The sequence below is a fragment of the Corvus hawaiiensis genome, chromosome 26 (genome assembly GCF_020740725.1).
Source record: "Corvus hawaiiensis isolate bCorHaw1 chromosome 26, bCorHaw1.pri.cur, whole genome shotgun sequence".
Taxonomy (NCBI): Eukaryota; Metazoa; Chordata; class Aves; order Passeriformes; family Corvidae; genus Corvus; species Corvus hawaiiensis.
Genome location: NC_063238.1, coordinates 17242168 through 17257010, shown reverse-complemented (window position 1 = coordinate 17257010; position 14843 = coordinate 17242168). Strand labels below are relative to the sequence as shown.

Here is a 14843-nt window from a genome sequence, read left to right as displayed (position 1 = left end):
TTTTCTATGAAGTGCATTTCCCCTTCTGGTTCAGTAGTGTGAAAATGCAATATACAGTCTCTTAATGTTATATGAATTAAAATGCGATTTGAATATATGATTAATAATTATGTGTACATAATTTTTTCTGGTTTTAATTTTTAATTAAAAGATACATTAATATAGCCAAACATTTCCACTTTTTAATTATATTGGTAAAATCTCTAGTGTTTCTCTAAGTCAGTCATTGTCCTTGCCTGGAATATTTTGACCCACATTAAAACTCAAGTCTTTACAGGTGTGTCAGAAGCAAAATAAGAAACCTTTTCAGTTGCTGCTCCCCTATAGTCTTTAAAACAAGATAACATTGCTTTCCTGATAGATCCTGCCCATTATGTTAGTGGGAGGTAGGTGGGTAAGAGTACCAAGATTGCTCCGATAAATCATGAGTTATGTTTGTACAAATGAAAGATTGTTATACTTCCATGCTACTAACTGAAAACTGATGACAAAGTGTGTCATAGGTTAGCATAGTTACAGAAGTGATTCTCTTGCGAAGAGGTGCTTACAGCTTCCTCTATGACCTAACAGAACCTACCAACTGGCTAGTTTGGACATTGGCAACTTTTTAAGCCACTTAAGGAGCTTGACACACCCCTGGGATCCACATTTAAGAATGGACAAACCCCGAGAAAGCTCTCTCTTGCTTCCGGCCCTGGGACAGGTAACTGGGAGGGGGGGCCCGTGAGGCCCAGTGGGCCCAGGCTGGGACACAGCCATCCTGGAGCCGTGGGGCGCCGTTCCATCCTCGGCCCCCCCATAGCCCTGTTACGTGCAGATGGCACAGCCTGGCTCCACACACCCCCCCCTCCAGTATGGCCAAAAATTCGTCTGAGGCCCACAGCCTGGCAAAGATCATGTGACCAACAGCGATAAGCGAATTCCAGCTGCGGGCCCAGGTGAGATTAACCCTTTTAGTGCTGTAAGCTTCCTCCAGAACAGATGAAGCCTGCAGACATCAATCCTCTTCCGAGTCTGAGGAAGAGGGAAGGTAAAGAAAACACCATAGAGACACCAAAGTCAGTGAAGAAGGAAGAGCTGAAACCCTGAGAGAGGAGAAAGAGGAGATGCTTAGAAGTTGAAATTCTGTTGTAAAGCTATGGTGATGGACTATGATACCTCAGAGTACCCATTGTAATTTCATGAAAGCATGGGGGGGTGGAGTGTTCAAACTGTACTTGTGAGCAAAAGTACCTATGCTGAAACAAGCAAATGACTGTAATTGTGAGCCAAAGTACCTGTGATGAAATAAGCAAATGCTGAAGCAGCTGTAATTTGATGAGAAGTTTGAACAGGGAGAGATGGAAGTGATAAGGACTCTTGCTCCAAATCAGAAGGAGAAGACCTCTGTTCCTAGAGATGAAGATGCTCCCAGAGGTAGTCCTAGAGATGAAGATGCTCCCAGAGATAGGTGAAGAGAACCTTTCCTTCTGAACAGCTCATCCTTAAAATGGTACCCCAGTAGCTCAAGACTGGACCCTTGAAAGCAGTTGTGGGAAAAGCTGTAAGTCGGGGGAAGGGACTCTCACATGCGAGCGAGCAGGGAACCAACCCGGGCGGCTGTCTTGTTGTGACATTGAAGCCATGAGAGAATTTCTTGTGGAGATGTCTCCATAGCATGAGCAAGAGAGACTCATCTCCCTAAGTGAACTGAACAAGGTTATTATGGAAGTGGTAAACAGACTGAAAATCTCAAGGGTTGTCTTTTTACATTGTCAGTGGGAGAAGGGAGAAAGGTGGGGGGAGGAGAAGTGTTCTGAAGGTTTGGTCTGAATTTTTTTTCCTTTCTTTTAGGTCTGTTAATAAACTTCTTTATATTCTTTTAAGTTTGGTGCCTGCTTTGCTTTCTTCTAATTCTTATCTCACAGAAGGTAAATAAGTAATGAGTATTTTGAACAAAAACCACTACACTAATTTGGTGTTTCCGCCTGGTTACAAACTGAACCCGCTACAAAGTGGAAACTGAATAACCACTAATTCCGATTTGAATTTCTTACCTTAGCCTACCATTGGCTTAGGTAAAGCTTAGTCACCCAGAACATTTGGGTAAATCTGTCATTTTTCAGGCCAAAGTGCTTTTTTCACAAATTAGTTCACTAAAACAGCGTAAGTATTTATTCCTTTTAAGAGAGAAGCATTCATGACACGATTAATGTTTTCTGTAGTTCAGATTGAGGTGAAAAATTGATTCAGTCTGGAGAGTCCTTGTTCTGCAAATACACATTTAAGTCTCTCTATGTTGTTAGACATTACAAACATAAAATAGAGAAGATATGTTTTGAGTAGTGGCAAGGGAAACAAAAGATAAAGCAGCCCTATTATCACATCAGTTTAATTTGTAGCAAAGGTATATGTTGAATCTCTCTAAAATCTCCCTTTATTACCTGCTATTCTCCTTGGATTTTTTCTACCAGGTAGTTATAATTTAGAAAGCCCCTTCAGGGCTCCTGTGCTTCTCAAAAGGATGTGCAAAAGCGTATGTCTCCCAGAATAAATGTCTGCAACCACCATCTTACCTTAGACTACATGTCAATATACACTCTCTTGGTATTCAGAGAATACATCTAATTTGGACCTGAAGGCAGACACAGGTGAATATTTGCAGCAAAAAAACAAGATTCAAGCTACAGTGGAACTGATTTATTAGTTAAAAAGGGCATCAACTGAAGAACTACAGCATATTTTGTAATCTGGGTACTGTAATCTTTCCTTTTTCTAAGGATCCAAAAATGAAATTCCATGTATCTTCCATGGAAAAGAACAAAAGTACGAGCTTTGTACCACTTAACTTTTTTTGATAAGATACCTGCGAGATGGTCTGGTTCTTATTCAGACACAAATGAAGAAAAATTCTCAAGTTAAAGGAATTATGCTGGTATAAAAATGCACATGAAAGCAAATAAAAATTAGGCATAATAGTTAAGGTATTATAAAATAAAAGTCTATCAAAAAAAGGAAAGTCAAAGGGGCATTATGATTTAGAAGTTGCTGTGATAGTGATACCAGAATTTTAGACAGAAGCTGCTACATATATCTTTATTTTCATATATTTATTTGGGATTTCAATGAGGGGGTTGAGTGCACCCTCAGCAAGTTTGCAGACAACACCAGTTTGGGTGGGAAGCTCTACAGAGGGATCTGAACAATGGAGTAAGGCCAACTGTACGAGGTTCAATAAGATCAAGTGTTGGGCCCTGCACTTGGGTCACAAGAACCCCATGCAGAGCTACAGAGTGGGGACAGAATGGCTGGAAATCTGCCTGGAGGAAAAGAATCTGTCCGTGCTGGTCAACAGTGGCCGAACACGAGCCTGAGTGTGCCCAGGTGGCCAGAGAAGGCCAATGGCATCCTGGCCTGTATCAGAAATAGTGTGGCCAGCAGGACCAGGGCAGCGATCATCCTGTTACACTTGGCAGTGGTGAGGCCGCACCTCAAATCATGTGTTCAAGTTTGGACTCCTCACTATGAGCAAGGTTGCAGCTCTTTTCCTCAGCCTACAGCTGCAATCAGGGACTCGCACAATTTGTTTTGGAGGAAGCAGGTGTCTGATCCTCCTCTCACCAGATAAGGATGAAATCACCCTTGGTAAAATTCACAGACAGACTCATTATTTCCTCAGAATAATTCCTATTCACTGTCTCTTTGCCCTATTTGGAAAGGAAGTGGATATGCACAAATATTCTGTAACTCATAAGTGTGCTTAAATGGATGAAAAACTTTTGAGAAGAGTTGATAATGTGGACTTGTTCCCACAACTAAGAACATAACTTGCAGTTTTGTTCTAGACCAACTTCAATATTTTCTCTGCTCCAGCCTGAAGCAATTTACAAAATAATCATTGTGAAGAGACTCCTGTGCCCTATACTGACCTGTCTCTGTCCTGTGGGCAGGAAACATGCTATTCCCATGAAGACATAATATTACTTCAAGAAACTACACTGAACTTCACAATAAGAGCAATAAATTTCCAAAGCATATTTTTTTGTGTTCCTTTACGATCTCTACCCCACAGCTTTTTAGAGTGTGTTATAGTTTATGAAACAGAAAGCTTGGAAATAATCACACAGCTCTTGAAATCCACTTCCATCAAGTTGCAATATCCACAGCACCACCATTACATATCGCTGACTACCAAACACATCAGTAGGAGCTTCAGAGTTGATGGAGGAGTCCAAGAGGCCAATTATAATGACCCGCAGGAAGCTGGTAAGACTGAGAGCAATACCAGTGTTTTGGATTTGTACTTCTGAGGAATTTGCTAAACAAAATGCCATGTTATATACCTCCTGAGCCCAATATTTTGGTACTCCACCTCAGAGGAAACATTTAGGCAGGATACCCAGTGAATTGTGTAGCACTTTTAACAGCTATAAGAATTTACAGGTTCAATTTTTAATTTCAGATACACACATTTGGATGGTTTCCGACTCATGGATAAAGCTGCATAATCTTGAACAGCATTGGTCCACAAAAGGCAGGAGCTAATGTAAATGGTTCCATTGGCTATACAATGAAAGAGCTAATGTACATTAATAATGCAGTCTAAATGAAGTTATTCTTTCTTTTCTGAGGTACTGAGTACCAGAGTGTATAGTAGTGTCAGGCATATACTGTGGGATAATCTTTTTCAAATATTCCTTTGTTCAAATAGCTTTCCACAACTGACTATCATTCAGCCCTCATTATATTACTAATATATTCTAATTAAATTTAAAAGAAAATTCAACTATGTTAATCAAGTTTATTTATACATTTGTAACAGGGTTTTCTTGTCCCCTTTCCATAACTTGACTGTTGATATAAATTCATTAGTTCTATTTATTTCAGAATGCAAAGCTCTCAGGACAGAGAAAAAAGTAATTTTCATCAAGAAGTTTCACAATAATGCACTATTTCTGGGTCATAATCTTGAGTAAATTTTTTCAGTCATCTCTTCATTAATGTGTGGTGACTGTTAATGTCTACTGCCAATTAAAAGAGTTCATGGAAACAATTTCTTTAATGAGAAGCAGCACTTTTACAATTTCATTCTTTTTGTCAAACCATACTGATAACAACTGTTTTATTGTTTCTATGTATTTCATATATAGAAAGAGTAAATTAGGGACAGCTAAAAGAAAATTTCACCTTGCTTATTCTTTATATTCCTTGGTATATTAGAAACTGAGGCATGAAATGTGTGCAGAAAAACCAAAGTAAGTTAAAACTTAATATTGAATAAACCCTTTCTTTTATTATTAAAAGATTCAAAGAATTCAAGTACTTATTGTTCACTTAATTTCCTTTGCCACAAATTCACTTCTCTGCTACAGAAAGCACAAAAGTACACTGAGTAGTGCAAAGGCATTTCCTTGTACAAAACACTTGGCATATTATAGATGCCACAAGAAATACTAAAAGAGACTAGCAACAGTAATCATAGTAATAACAGATCTATTGCCTTAGGAAAACACAGTTTAAAAAATCTGGTCAGACCAGTGTGCAAGAAGCTGTAAATAATGCACTGATGGCATTACATGGCCTATTGCTTGAAGAACACCGCTCCAGGAAACATCTTCTAATAATGTCATCCCACAGACTGACTTTGCTGCCTTGTTTTTATCACTCGAGTTCTTTTATTTCACTCATCTGTATGACTTTTCCTAATGAAGTTTGAAAGCAATCTCCCCTTGAATATAATTGAAATTATTTAATCTATTTTTCCCTTGAACCCAAAAGGTAGGAGTTATAAAACAGAATTACCGTTCAACAAATGTGATAAAAGAGCGACCCATCTAACACAAATGCTTCATTTTCTACAAACAATCAGAAAAATAGATTTCCGCAGCCTCCAACACTGAAAATGAACAAGCCATATCCATTTTTCATGGCTTGTTACAGCCAAAGCACTGGCTACTCTTCACCTTTTCCTGACATACCCATTACACACTTGGGCTTGGATATGAGCAATACAGTTCAGAGGTCTAGTGAAAGACTTCTGAATAATACCAAACATCTTGCTGTACTGCCCATTACTATTGTATCTATATGACAAGTAAAGTTAATACTGGACTCCAGAGCTTATCATTGACAGCCTACATATGTGATTGCAAATAGTTTTCAGAGGTAAAAGTTGCAATATGAAAGAACTAGATTTTACTTAAGCATTCATGAAAAATCATTAGAAGGCAAAAATATGCCTTTTTTGCTTTTGTTTATTTGGAATTCAGATGAACAATGTTTATAATATTATGTGGGAAAACTACAACCGTAGTTAATAATAGACTTCTCTAAATGATTAATAATTGATTAATTGATTTGATATGATTTCAAGGACAAATAAAAACTATTCTTTTGCTTCTGTATAACATCTGACACATCATTGGGCTGGGTATCATTTTAGATTCATTGCATGAAAGATAACCACATCTATTAGATGAGCCTTGTTGTATTACACTAAATTTACTAACTAGAGTCTAAGAAAAAATACTTATTTTTTCCTCACAAGAGTAATCATGCTCACTACACTGGGATTACAAAGAGAAGTGTAAAGCTGTCAGAAGTGATCTGTTTAATAAATAAGCAGTTTATAGCGCTAAATATTTTGTAATGCCTAGGTAACATCATATGTTAAAAATTCTGTTAGATCCAACATCCTGGAAATATGCTGAGATGGAACATTGGTAAAACAAACTCACTAGTCCTGAAGGCACCAGCAGCAGATGGTGTTTTAAATAGAAAGGAAAGAGCCAGCAGTATTTTAATGGTATTAACAAATCCTTACCTAGTGGCTGCCCTGCAATGATCCTGGCATTCTCTCCTGCCACCGCAGCCCTCGCGTGCCTCTCGCTCATGTACTGTACGAATGCATAGCCTTTGTGCACTGAGCAGCCCACTATTTTCCCGTACTTTGCAAAGATTGCTTCGATGTCACCTTTTTTGACAATAGCTGTGTTCAGATTACCGATGAAGACTCTGGAGTTGATGGACTTTGGGTCGTTCTTATTGGTGACATTGCTGGTCTGTGTTTTGCCAGTCATGGTTGGATCACTTGGCTTTAAACCTTAAATAAAGAACAAATTGAAACAAACCTTAAATAAAGAACAAAGATGATTTTTCCAGCAATAATTCACTTTTCATTTTTCACTTTAGGTGAATCTCGACTCAGAAGATCCAAACTTTCTAAAACATATTATCAATAAAACCAAGGTAGCACATTTTAAAATACCGCTCAAAAGTAAAATTAAAACTTTTTATAGATATGAAATATACCAATACATCTCTTAATACAATGCTGTGATAGCAGAGCTTTATTGTAATCATACGTGGATTTCTGCTTAGAAATTCAATATTGACTTTTTAAGTACTTAGCCATCTAGGAACGGCAAAGCAAGAGAATGAATCATTATCTACTGTCAAAGAAATGAACATTCAAGGCCATGTAGAGAGCAAACTCTTAAAATGAAAAACAACTCTGTTTTTTTGTGATTTCAGTTAGAGCACATTTCTCACCAGTTAAATATTGCTGTGAGGTGTGCAGGGCAGGTAACATACAATTCCTTACTGCAATCAATATGTTTCTATCAGAACAATTTTCCCTGTAAATTCAGCACAAAAAAAGAAAAGAGAAAAGACAGTGGCTTGTGTTCTGAGAATTAAAAAGCAGGAAAACAACCTACTTTAGGAACAGAGATTTTGTTGCTTCTTTGCTCTTATCTGAGGTCACAAGTTGAAATGCATCCTGGTAAATCTCTGATGGGAATAACCATGTTGTTTCTGGGAAGGATGTAGTAAAAGAAGAAAAAAAAACAAGACTTTTTGTGTTCATCTACCCTCACCCCTCTGAAGTGCATGTGATTTTCATAATTTTTATGCAAATTCCACCTGCCAGCACATCCCTCCATTTACATCAATTTACTTAGATGGAAATGAAAGAAATTGTCACCTCTGCAGTGGGTTTTCTTTAGCTTGAGTAGACCACAGAAATGTCAAAAATATGCATAACTTTAAGTAGAGAAAACTTATTTTGTAAGAAGAAGGTCATTTAGGCAGCAGTCAAATATAGGCCATGTCTTACAGCCAAGATTTATGTTACTATTTTTTAACCTGTTCATACTTTTGATTAGATCAGACTAACATCTCAGGCAAGAAGAGAATCCAGTTAAATACTTCTCATAGTTAAAGCTCAGTTCATTCCTCAGAATGAAAAGGTATAATAACTTCTATTCTGGACATCTAAATTGGAAGTTTCATATTTTAAATCAGTAGCTACCATACATGAAGCTAGAAAAAGAAACCATTGTCACTGAACTCTGCAGAACACCTGGTGAACAAAACAGTCACAGTCACAGCCATAAGCACTTTGACTGCCTCCATTCCAGAGGATCCAAACCCCACCTTCCAGACAAGAACACACAATGGAGGTGTGTGGGCCATCCTCCGGAGTCTCAGCAAACAGCCTGCTTTATTTAATGAATGTATGCAGTAGAGCTGCCAGTCAAATAGCTTTCACCTGATTAACAGTTTAGCATGGCAACTTACTTTATATTACAGAATTTAGAGAAAACACTGAAGAAAACAAGAAAAAAGGATGTTTTCCTCTACGTATATTGATTTTTAAATACATTGTGGAAACATAACATACTGTATACATGCACAAATTTCATCATGGAAAACCAGGAAAACTGCTTTGAAAACCTCTGAGCTTTATCATAAGACAAACTCAATACTGTATGTTTCTAGATTGCTGTGCAGATTGTGCATGTTTGAAGTCTTGTCTGTATATAGCTAACCTGAATATTATGAACATTCAAAGTAGTATGCTTGGTACTGTAATATTTTGAAGGCAAACCATTTACAAAACGTAAATATAATGCACGCTAAGATCCATATTGGTATAAAGTAGATTGCTGATGTTTTCTGAGACCTACGAAGTTTAACCCTATCTTAGATTCACCTGTACTACACAGGAGTCAAAATGACAATAACACAGCCATGTTAGCTTAAAGAGCCCTAATGACCCAAACTGAAGAGGAAACACAGCAAAGTAACAAGGGTAAAGATAGAAGTTAGTGCAGTCAGGTTGCTGATGAACAGGGAGCAACTGGTATCCCCTCTGGTGCCAAGCTGCACAACAAATGCCACTCTATTGGGAAAACCCACCACGGAGAGTATTGTGTTCATCTTTGCGAAGATCCAGGAAAAAAAGCTATATCTGCTCTTATACAATTCTTAGAATCTTGTTGATATTATGTACATTTATCAAGTGTATAGTTAAACTTATTTTACTAAATTCATAGAGGTAGTTTTTCACAAGTAAGATCACTGGTCTAGAAAGCATAGCCTTGACTGGTAGACCTGTCTCTTCCACTAACCTGCTGTATGACTCTCAGTAAGATGCTTTTAGTGCCTCTGTTTCCACTTTTTAATCTTCAGACCTGCATTTTTTTGACTAAGGGCTGTGTCTCAATGTATTTTTATATATCTTCTAACATGACGATGTGGCCTCAGTTGGAATGTTTAAGCATGACCAGCACACCATTAAAAGAGATGACAAGGAGAAAAAATCTACAGAAAATCTACCAGAAGTCAAGCTTTGCATAAAAATTATGCAACGAAACTCTTTATTTATTACCACCAAAATTGTTTTCTAAACACCAGAGTACTAAACTCTCTATTTCCTCTATTGTTTAGCCATTTAACATGGGATTTGGTTAACTATTCTCTTTATTTCATAAAAATCCTCATTTTATTTTTGCCCAGTTTTTCTGTGTGCTAATTTAAATAGACTTTGAATAGGACATTGAATATTTCTCTCTTGTAGTTGTTCTTTGCAATGTAAATTTGCAGTATTTTTGTAACACAAAGAAAAGTAGTTGTCTGGTGGGTTCTCTCATATTCAAATGAGCAGTCAGGAAAATGTGCTGCAGAAATTCAAAGGGTGAGAATAATACTAACATGAATGATTGAGATTTGATTACCTTGCTGGTCATAACACTATTGTGAATATTTCATAAAAATCAAAGATCCATGGGATCTTCATTACAATGTGAAAGAACTTATGGCAACTTCTACACCTCACTTAACAATATGCCTCTGTGAATACTGAATTATACCCATATTCTCTGAGCTATCAGTAAAATCACAAATGTTGTACCTCATGCAAATGCAGAAATAAATGAAATAGTGAGAGAAACATATCTGAAATAATCTCATTTCCTTGCAGCCTTTAATAAGGTATCTTACTAATTTCCTATTATTGAAGTTATCCTTTCTGGTAATAAATATCTCCTATATGCCAAGCATATCTTTTAAAAAATGCTTTACAAATAACATTTAGCTGTCATGCACTTCATCATATTTATTTATTCAATGCATTTCATTACATACAGCATTGTTCTATGCAGTAGCTGATTTAATTATTCTACAAAGAAGTAACAAGTTTAAGTCTCGGTATACTTAAGAAAAAGTTATAAATTAGACCATTTCTTTTACTACATAGATCTCTAAAATTTGCAATTCTTTCTTAAACATTAAAATTTCTAACATGTCAAACTGGAATGAAAAATGTAAATTGCTAAAATGAGATTCCTATCATCCAGGACACACAAGTGAAAAGTTTAAACCAGTCAATTTGAAGTGCAGAAAAGGGGAGTAGAATTTAAGTCTTGGCTTCATTCACTTTTCCAGCATTTTCTGACAAAGTTTGGCCAAGCACCAGCATTTGTAGCTGTGAAACTCATTTTCTTTCCATAAGATGCATAGGTGAACCCACAACTCCATTTCACAGATGTTTCTCCTCTGGAGCTGTGCCTAACACCAGAGCAGCGAAGACAGCAATCTTTTTACAGCTGTGCCATGGCCCAGTGCAGGGAAAACACAGAACTTGAAGCAAAGAGAAAGGGAACAATTTGTCAAATTCTACATCCCAGTAACTCTCACACATTTCTTTTAGAGAGTAGGGTCAAGGCATGACCATAGTAGTTCTACTGGACTTCTGCTCCCTGTGCTGCTTTACCAATGATTCTTCACACAGTAAAATGCAAAATTTGTCTTTGAACAGACAGAAATTTAGTCAAACTGAAAGAAAAATTTAGGATATATAGAAATCTGAGGATGTAAGTTAAAGGGATTTTGAAAGCAATTCACTTCTGCATCTTCCCAGTTGCACAACAGTTTCTTATTTTGAACTACTGAGTGGAACACATAATCTCTAAGTAAAATTTCTATCAGATACTGAAATATTGTCTCTGGAGTTGTCCTTAGACATTTTCCCATGCTGAATTATCCAACGAGGCTAACCTGTAATAACTCTGTTAGAATTAGAAAAATCAGGTAAATCTCTTTAGAAGACTAGGAAATATTTATATTGGTAGCTTGGGGTTTCTCTCTTATTTTTTTTTTCTTTCTTTTTTATTTTTTTCCTAAGATTTATACCTAATTTTGCTTTAAAAAAATTGTCTTCATTAAGTTTAGTAATACTTTCAGGAGCTTCTACATATTTATGTGGTTTTATCTTGCAGATGTTTCTTTCCTTTCATCAATAAAACCTTTGCTACTTTCAACCAAATAGAAGAAGTCTACATATTTGAATGAACTAAGTATTACTTGCAGTGACTTTAGGAAAAAATAGGGTCTACAAAGGAAAAACTGAAATAACAAAACTGAAAATCTTTAAGGAATACAAATCCTTTCTGAAATTAAATAAGATGTGTTACTTTTATAGAGATTAAACATCAAACTTTTATGTATTTATTTTTTTTTTTACAAAGGAAACAAGAAAAAATTAAAACCACTTTCATTTCTCTTCTCCTCACTCCCCCCCCCCCAAAAAAAAAAAAAAATTCATTTTGAGGTCATGTTTAGAGCTGAGCCAGTAAGTAATCAACAGTCTGTACTGTTGATTATGTGTGATAGCAAAAGAGTAATTGTGTGGAGAAAGATTTTTAACTATGAAAATTTCTGTCACTGGCAGGTTACTCTAAGCACCATTTAATTCCACATCTTAATTTTTGCTATTTACAATAAGATGCTTGCACACTGAGATTCATAGTGCACCTTTGATTATTGCAAATCCTTCTAAAAAAGATAAAGCCCTTAACAGACACGTGGCTGAACAATGATGTTTGTTTCCACAATGAAATCCACAGTAGTAAGTACAGACTGTGAGAATTTAATTGCTAGGATATTTAGGGGTCAAGCTGAACATGGTCATTCTGCCAAAAAATCAAACATCATAGTATTGGTCCTTAGATAGATAAAATGCAGCACTATAACATGTGATCAGTCTCTGGCCCAATACACATGGGATTTTGCTCTTTTCAGCGTTTCCAAGCAATCTCTGCCCTTCTGCTGTCCAGCCTCAGTTAAATTCTGAACTTCTGTCAATATCAAGTTCAATTGTTGCTTATTAATAGCTGAGCTTTTCTGTGACATGCTGTCTTTGAGCTTAAAGAATCAATAATTATTAAAATATTTATCAAGAAAAAAAGATTACGTGATGATATATTTTCTTTACTTTTCAATTACCTTTTAGCAACATTGATAACATTAATATTTTCATACTGTTGCAGACAAATTTAAGATATTTAAGCATTTGAAGTGTCCTTCTGTGCATGAAATGTCCTACAACATAGATTTATCTTGCATTGGTACTAACATTTTATGGAGAAAATTCAATATGCATGTTAATTCCTTTAATAAGCAATCATTAAAATTATTTCATCTCAGTTAAATCAGTAATTGGAAAAACCCCTATAAAATTTTTCATATCTGTTGGAAGCATGACTATTGGATGTTTCACGATGACGGGGAGAAATGGAAGGAGGGAAGAGAGAGAACAGAAAGCTATCAGATAAAATATATTCTGTCTTGGAGAAATCCTTTCTGCTTTATGTTTTAAATTCATTTTTAATGAATTACTATATCTAGGTCACACAAATAAAGAAAAAACTTATAAGATGCTTAGTTAAATTCACATCAAAATATTCTGGTCTTTTCCAGTCATCATTTAAGTTAAAGAATATACTTCCTCTCTCTCTTTCTCCAAGATATCCTGCCCTTTTATTTATTTATTTATTTAGTTAGTTATTTTTATAAGGTTTAGCCTTTTACTTTCTTTTAATTACTTTTAAAAAGGGGTAGACATCATCTCTGTAACATGGACAATGCTCCCTTCAAGCTGGTATTTCTGGAGTAACATAAATGACAATATGCATCAATATTTGCTATGCCACATCTTGTAGAAAATGAAGGACTGAAAGATAAAATGATATAGCAGATCTCACTTCATCTCCTGTTGTCACTCTTCTCAAAGAGACAAATACTCTCTTCGTGGAAGGTGAATAAATTGTTAAAAAAATTAACTGGAGATTAATGATAACACACCGACAAAAAAACCCACTTTTAAGGATACATTATTTCACAGTTGTTCAAGCTTTTGGATCAGTAAGGTGCAGATGTGCACTCTGTCCCAGGAGTAGCACCACCCCCAAGAAGTGGGAGGAAAAAGGAGAAGTTCTGAGGTCTGTACAGGTGGATAGAGTTGCAGCTTCTTATTGCCCTGCACTAGCTCATGGTGCTGGAACTTTCTCCCACACAAATGGGCAGAAGGAAATGGAACCTGTCACCACAGGAAAATAGGGATTTTCTCTCCTATTCACATACTCTTTGTTCTCAGGATGTAGAGAATAACTGTAAAGGTTAGAAAATAACCCTGTAAAGAAATACATTTCTCTAGTACGATATTTGATGAGCCCTCAGATATGGGTCCCTTTCCTCCATCATATTTAAACCCTATAAAATACAAGGATTTCTGTATTTAGAGGTTGTAAAATCAAGATGCAACTCTGCTGGCTAGGTTAAAAAGTAATTGTGATAGCACATACCAGTATAGTTGTGTAGGGTATGCCCAGCCACTGCCCTGGAGGGACATCTGCTGAGATAAGAAGATTGAGCAATCTCCCAGCAGGACCTCCCCTGGGAAGGCAGCTACTCTTCAGTTATGGCGAGAAGAAGACAGACCCAGAATCCTCTGGGAGACCCTATGCAGATCCTTTGTAACCCATTGGCCTTTATCCTCTGACACCCACCCCCTGTATCCCTATAAAGCTAACCCCCTGCCCCTGCGAGGGCAGAGAGATGTTCGTCCCTGGCTCCCCTTCGCCGGAGTATGGACCGATAAAGCTGCCTTGTGCAGAACAGCTACACGGGCCTCTCGTCTCTCTGCCTGGTCTGGCCTGGAGGCTGCCCTGCAGAGCTGAGCTGGAATCACGAGCTGACAATCACTAAAGAGCTGACAGCTTCTGCACGGGCCCTCCTAGCTGGCAGCTGAGGGAAGACACCGGGACTCAGGAAGACGATCCTCCATGGGACCATCTCTCTGGACCGGTCAGAGCTACTGACCCCTCACCAGCTTAGTTGTGCAAATAATACAGTGAAATCAGGAGAAAAATAAATAAAAAAAATAAGACTTATTTAGGATTTTAAGCAGAGTTTGAAATGGAGTAAAGATAATACATTATCTAACTGTGTAATTTCTTAAAGATATACACACTTTGAGAGAATACTCAAGAGATCTGGACATTGAGGTCAGTTAGAGGATTGCAGAATGGGACCTTTGCTATTGTCCTGCAGGTAATACTTCACCTTTCAAAATATCTCTAGGAGACCACAATTTGGACCTTTTTGATACTAATTAGTAAATTAATTACTAATTTTAATTATTAATTAAAATAGTGTTGACTTTGATACTTTTCTTTAACATGTCTTATTTGGGATCTATGTGCTGGATATGCCTATCCAGGAAATGGTAACGGAAACTCTTC

At 36.8% G+C, this 14843-nt stretch overlaps 1 protein-coding gene and 1 long non-coding RNA gene across 9 annotated transcripts in view; one reads left to right on the top strand and one right to left on the bottom strand.

Moving 5' to 3' along the window:
* Positions 1-14843, bottom strand: part of RALYL (RALY RNA binding protein like) — a 388415-nt gene that overhangs the window by 189263 nt on the left and 184309 nt on the right. For all 8 annotated transcript variants that reach the window (XM_048329273.1, XM_048329272.1, XM_048329275.1 and 5 more), the window contains one exon: positions 6803-7081. In XM_048329273.1, the coding sequence (XP_048185230.1) occupies positions 6803-7058 (256 nt within the window). In that variant the 5' untranslated portion in view covers positions 7059-7081. Of the gene's footprint in view, positions 1-6802; positions 7082-14843 lie in introns of those variants that run through there.
* LOC125316827 lies at positions 3197-12132 on the top strand. Its single transcript, XR_007199858.1, has 3 exons — positions 3197-3272; positions 6741-6743; positions 12122-12132. It is a non-coding gene; the product is annotated as an uncharacterized LOC125316827 (long non-coding RNA).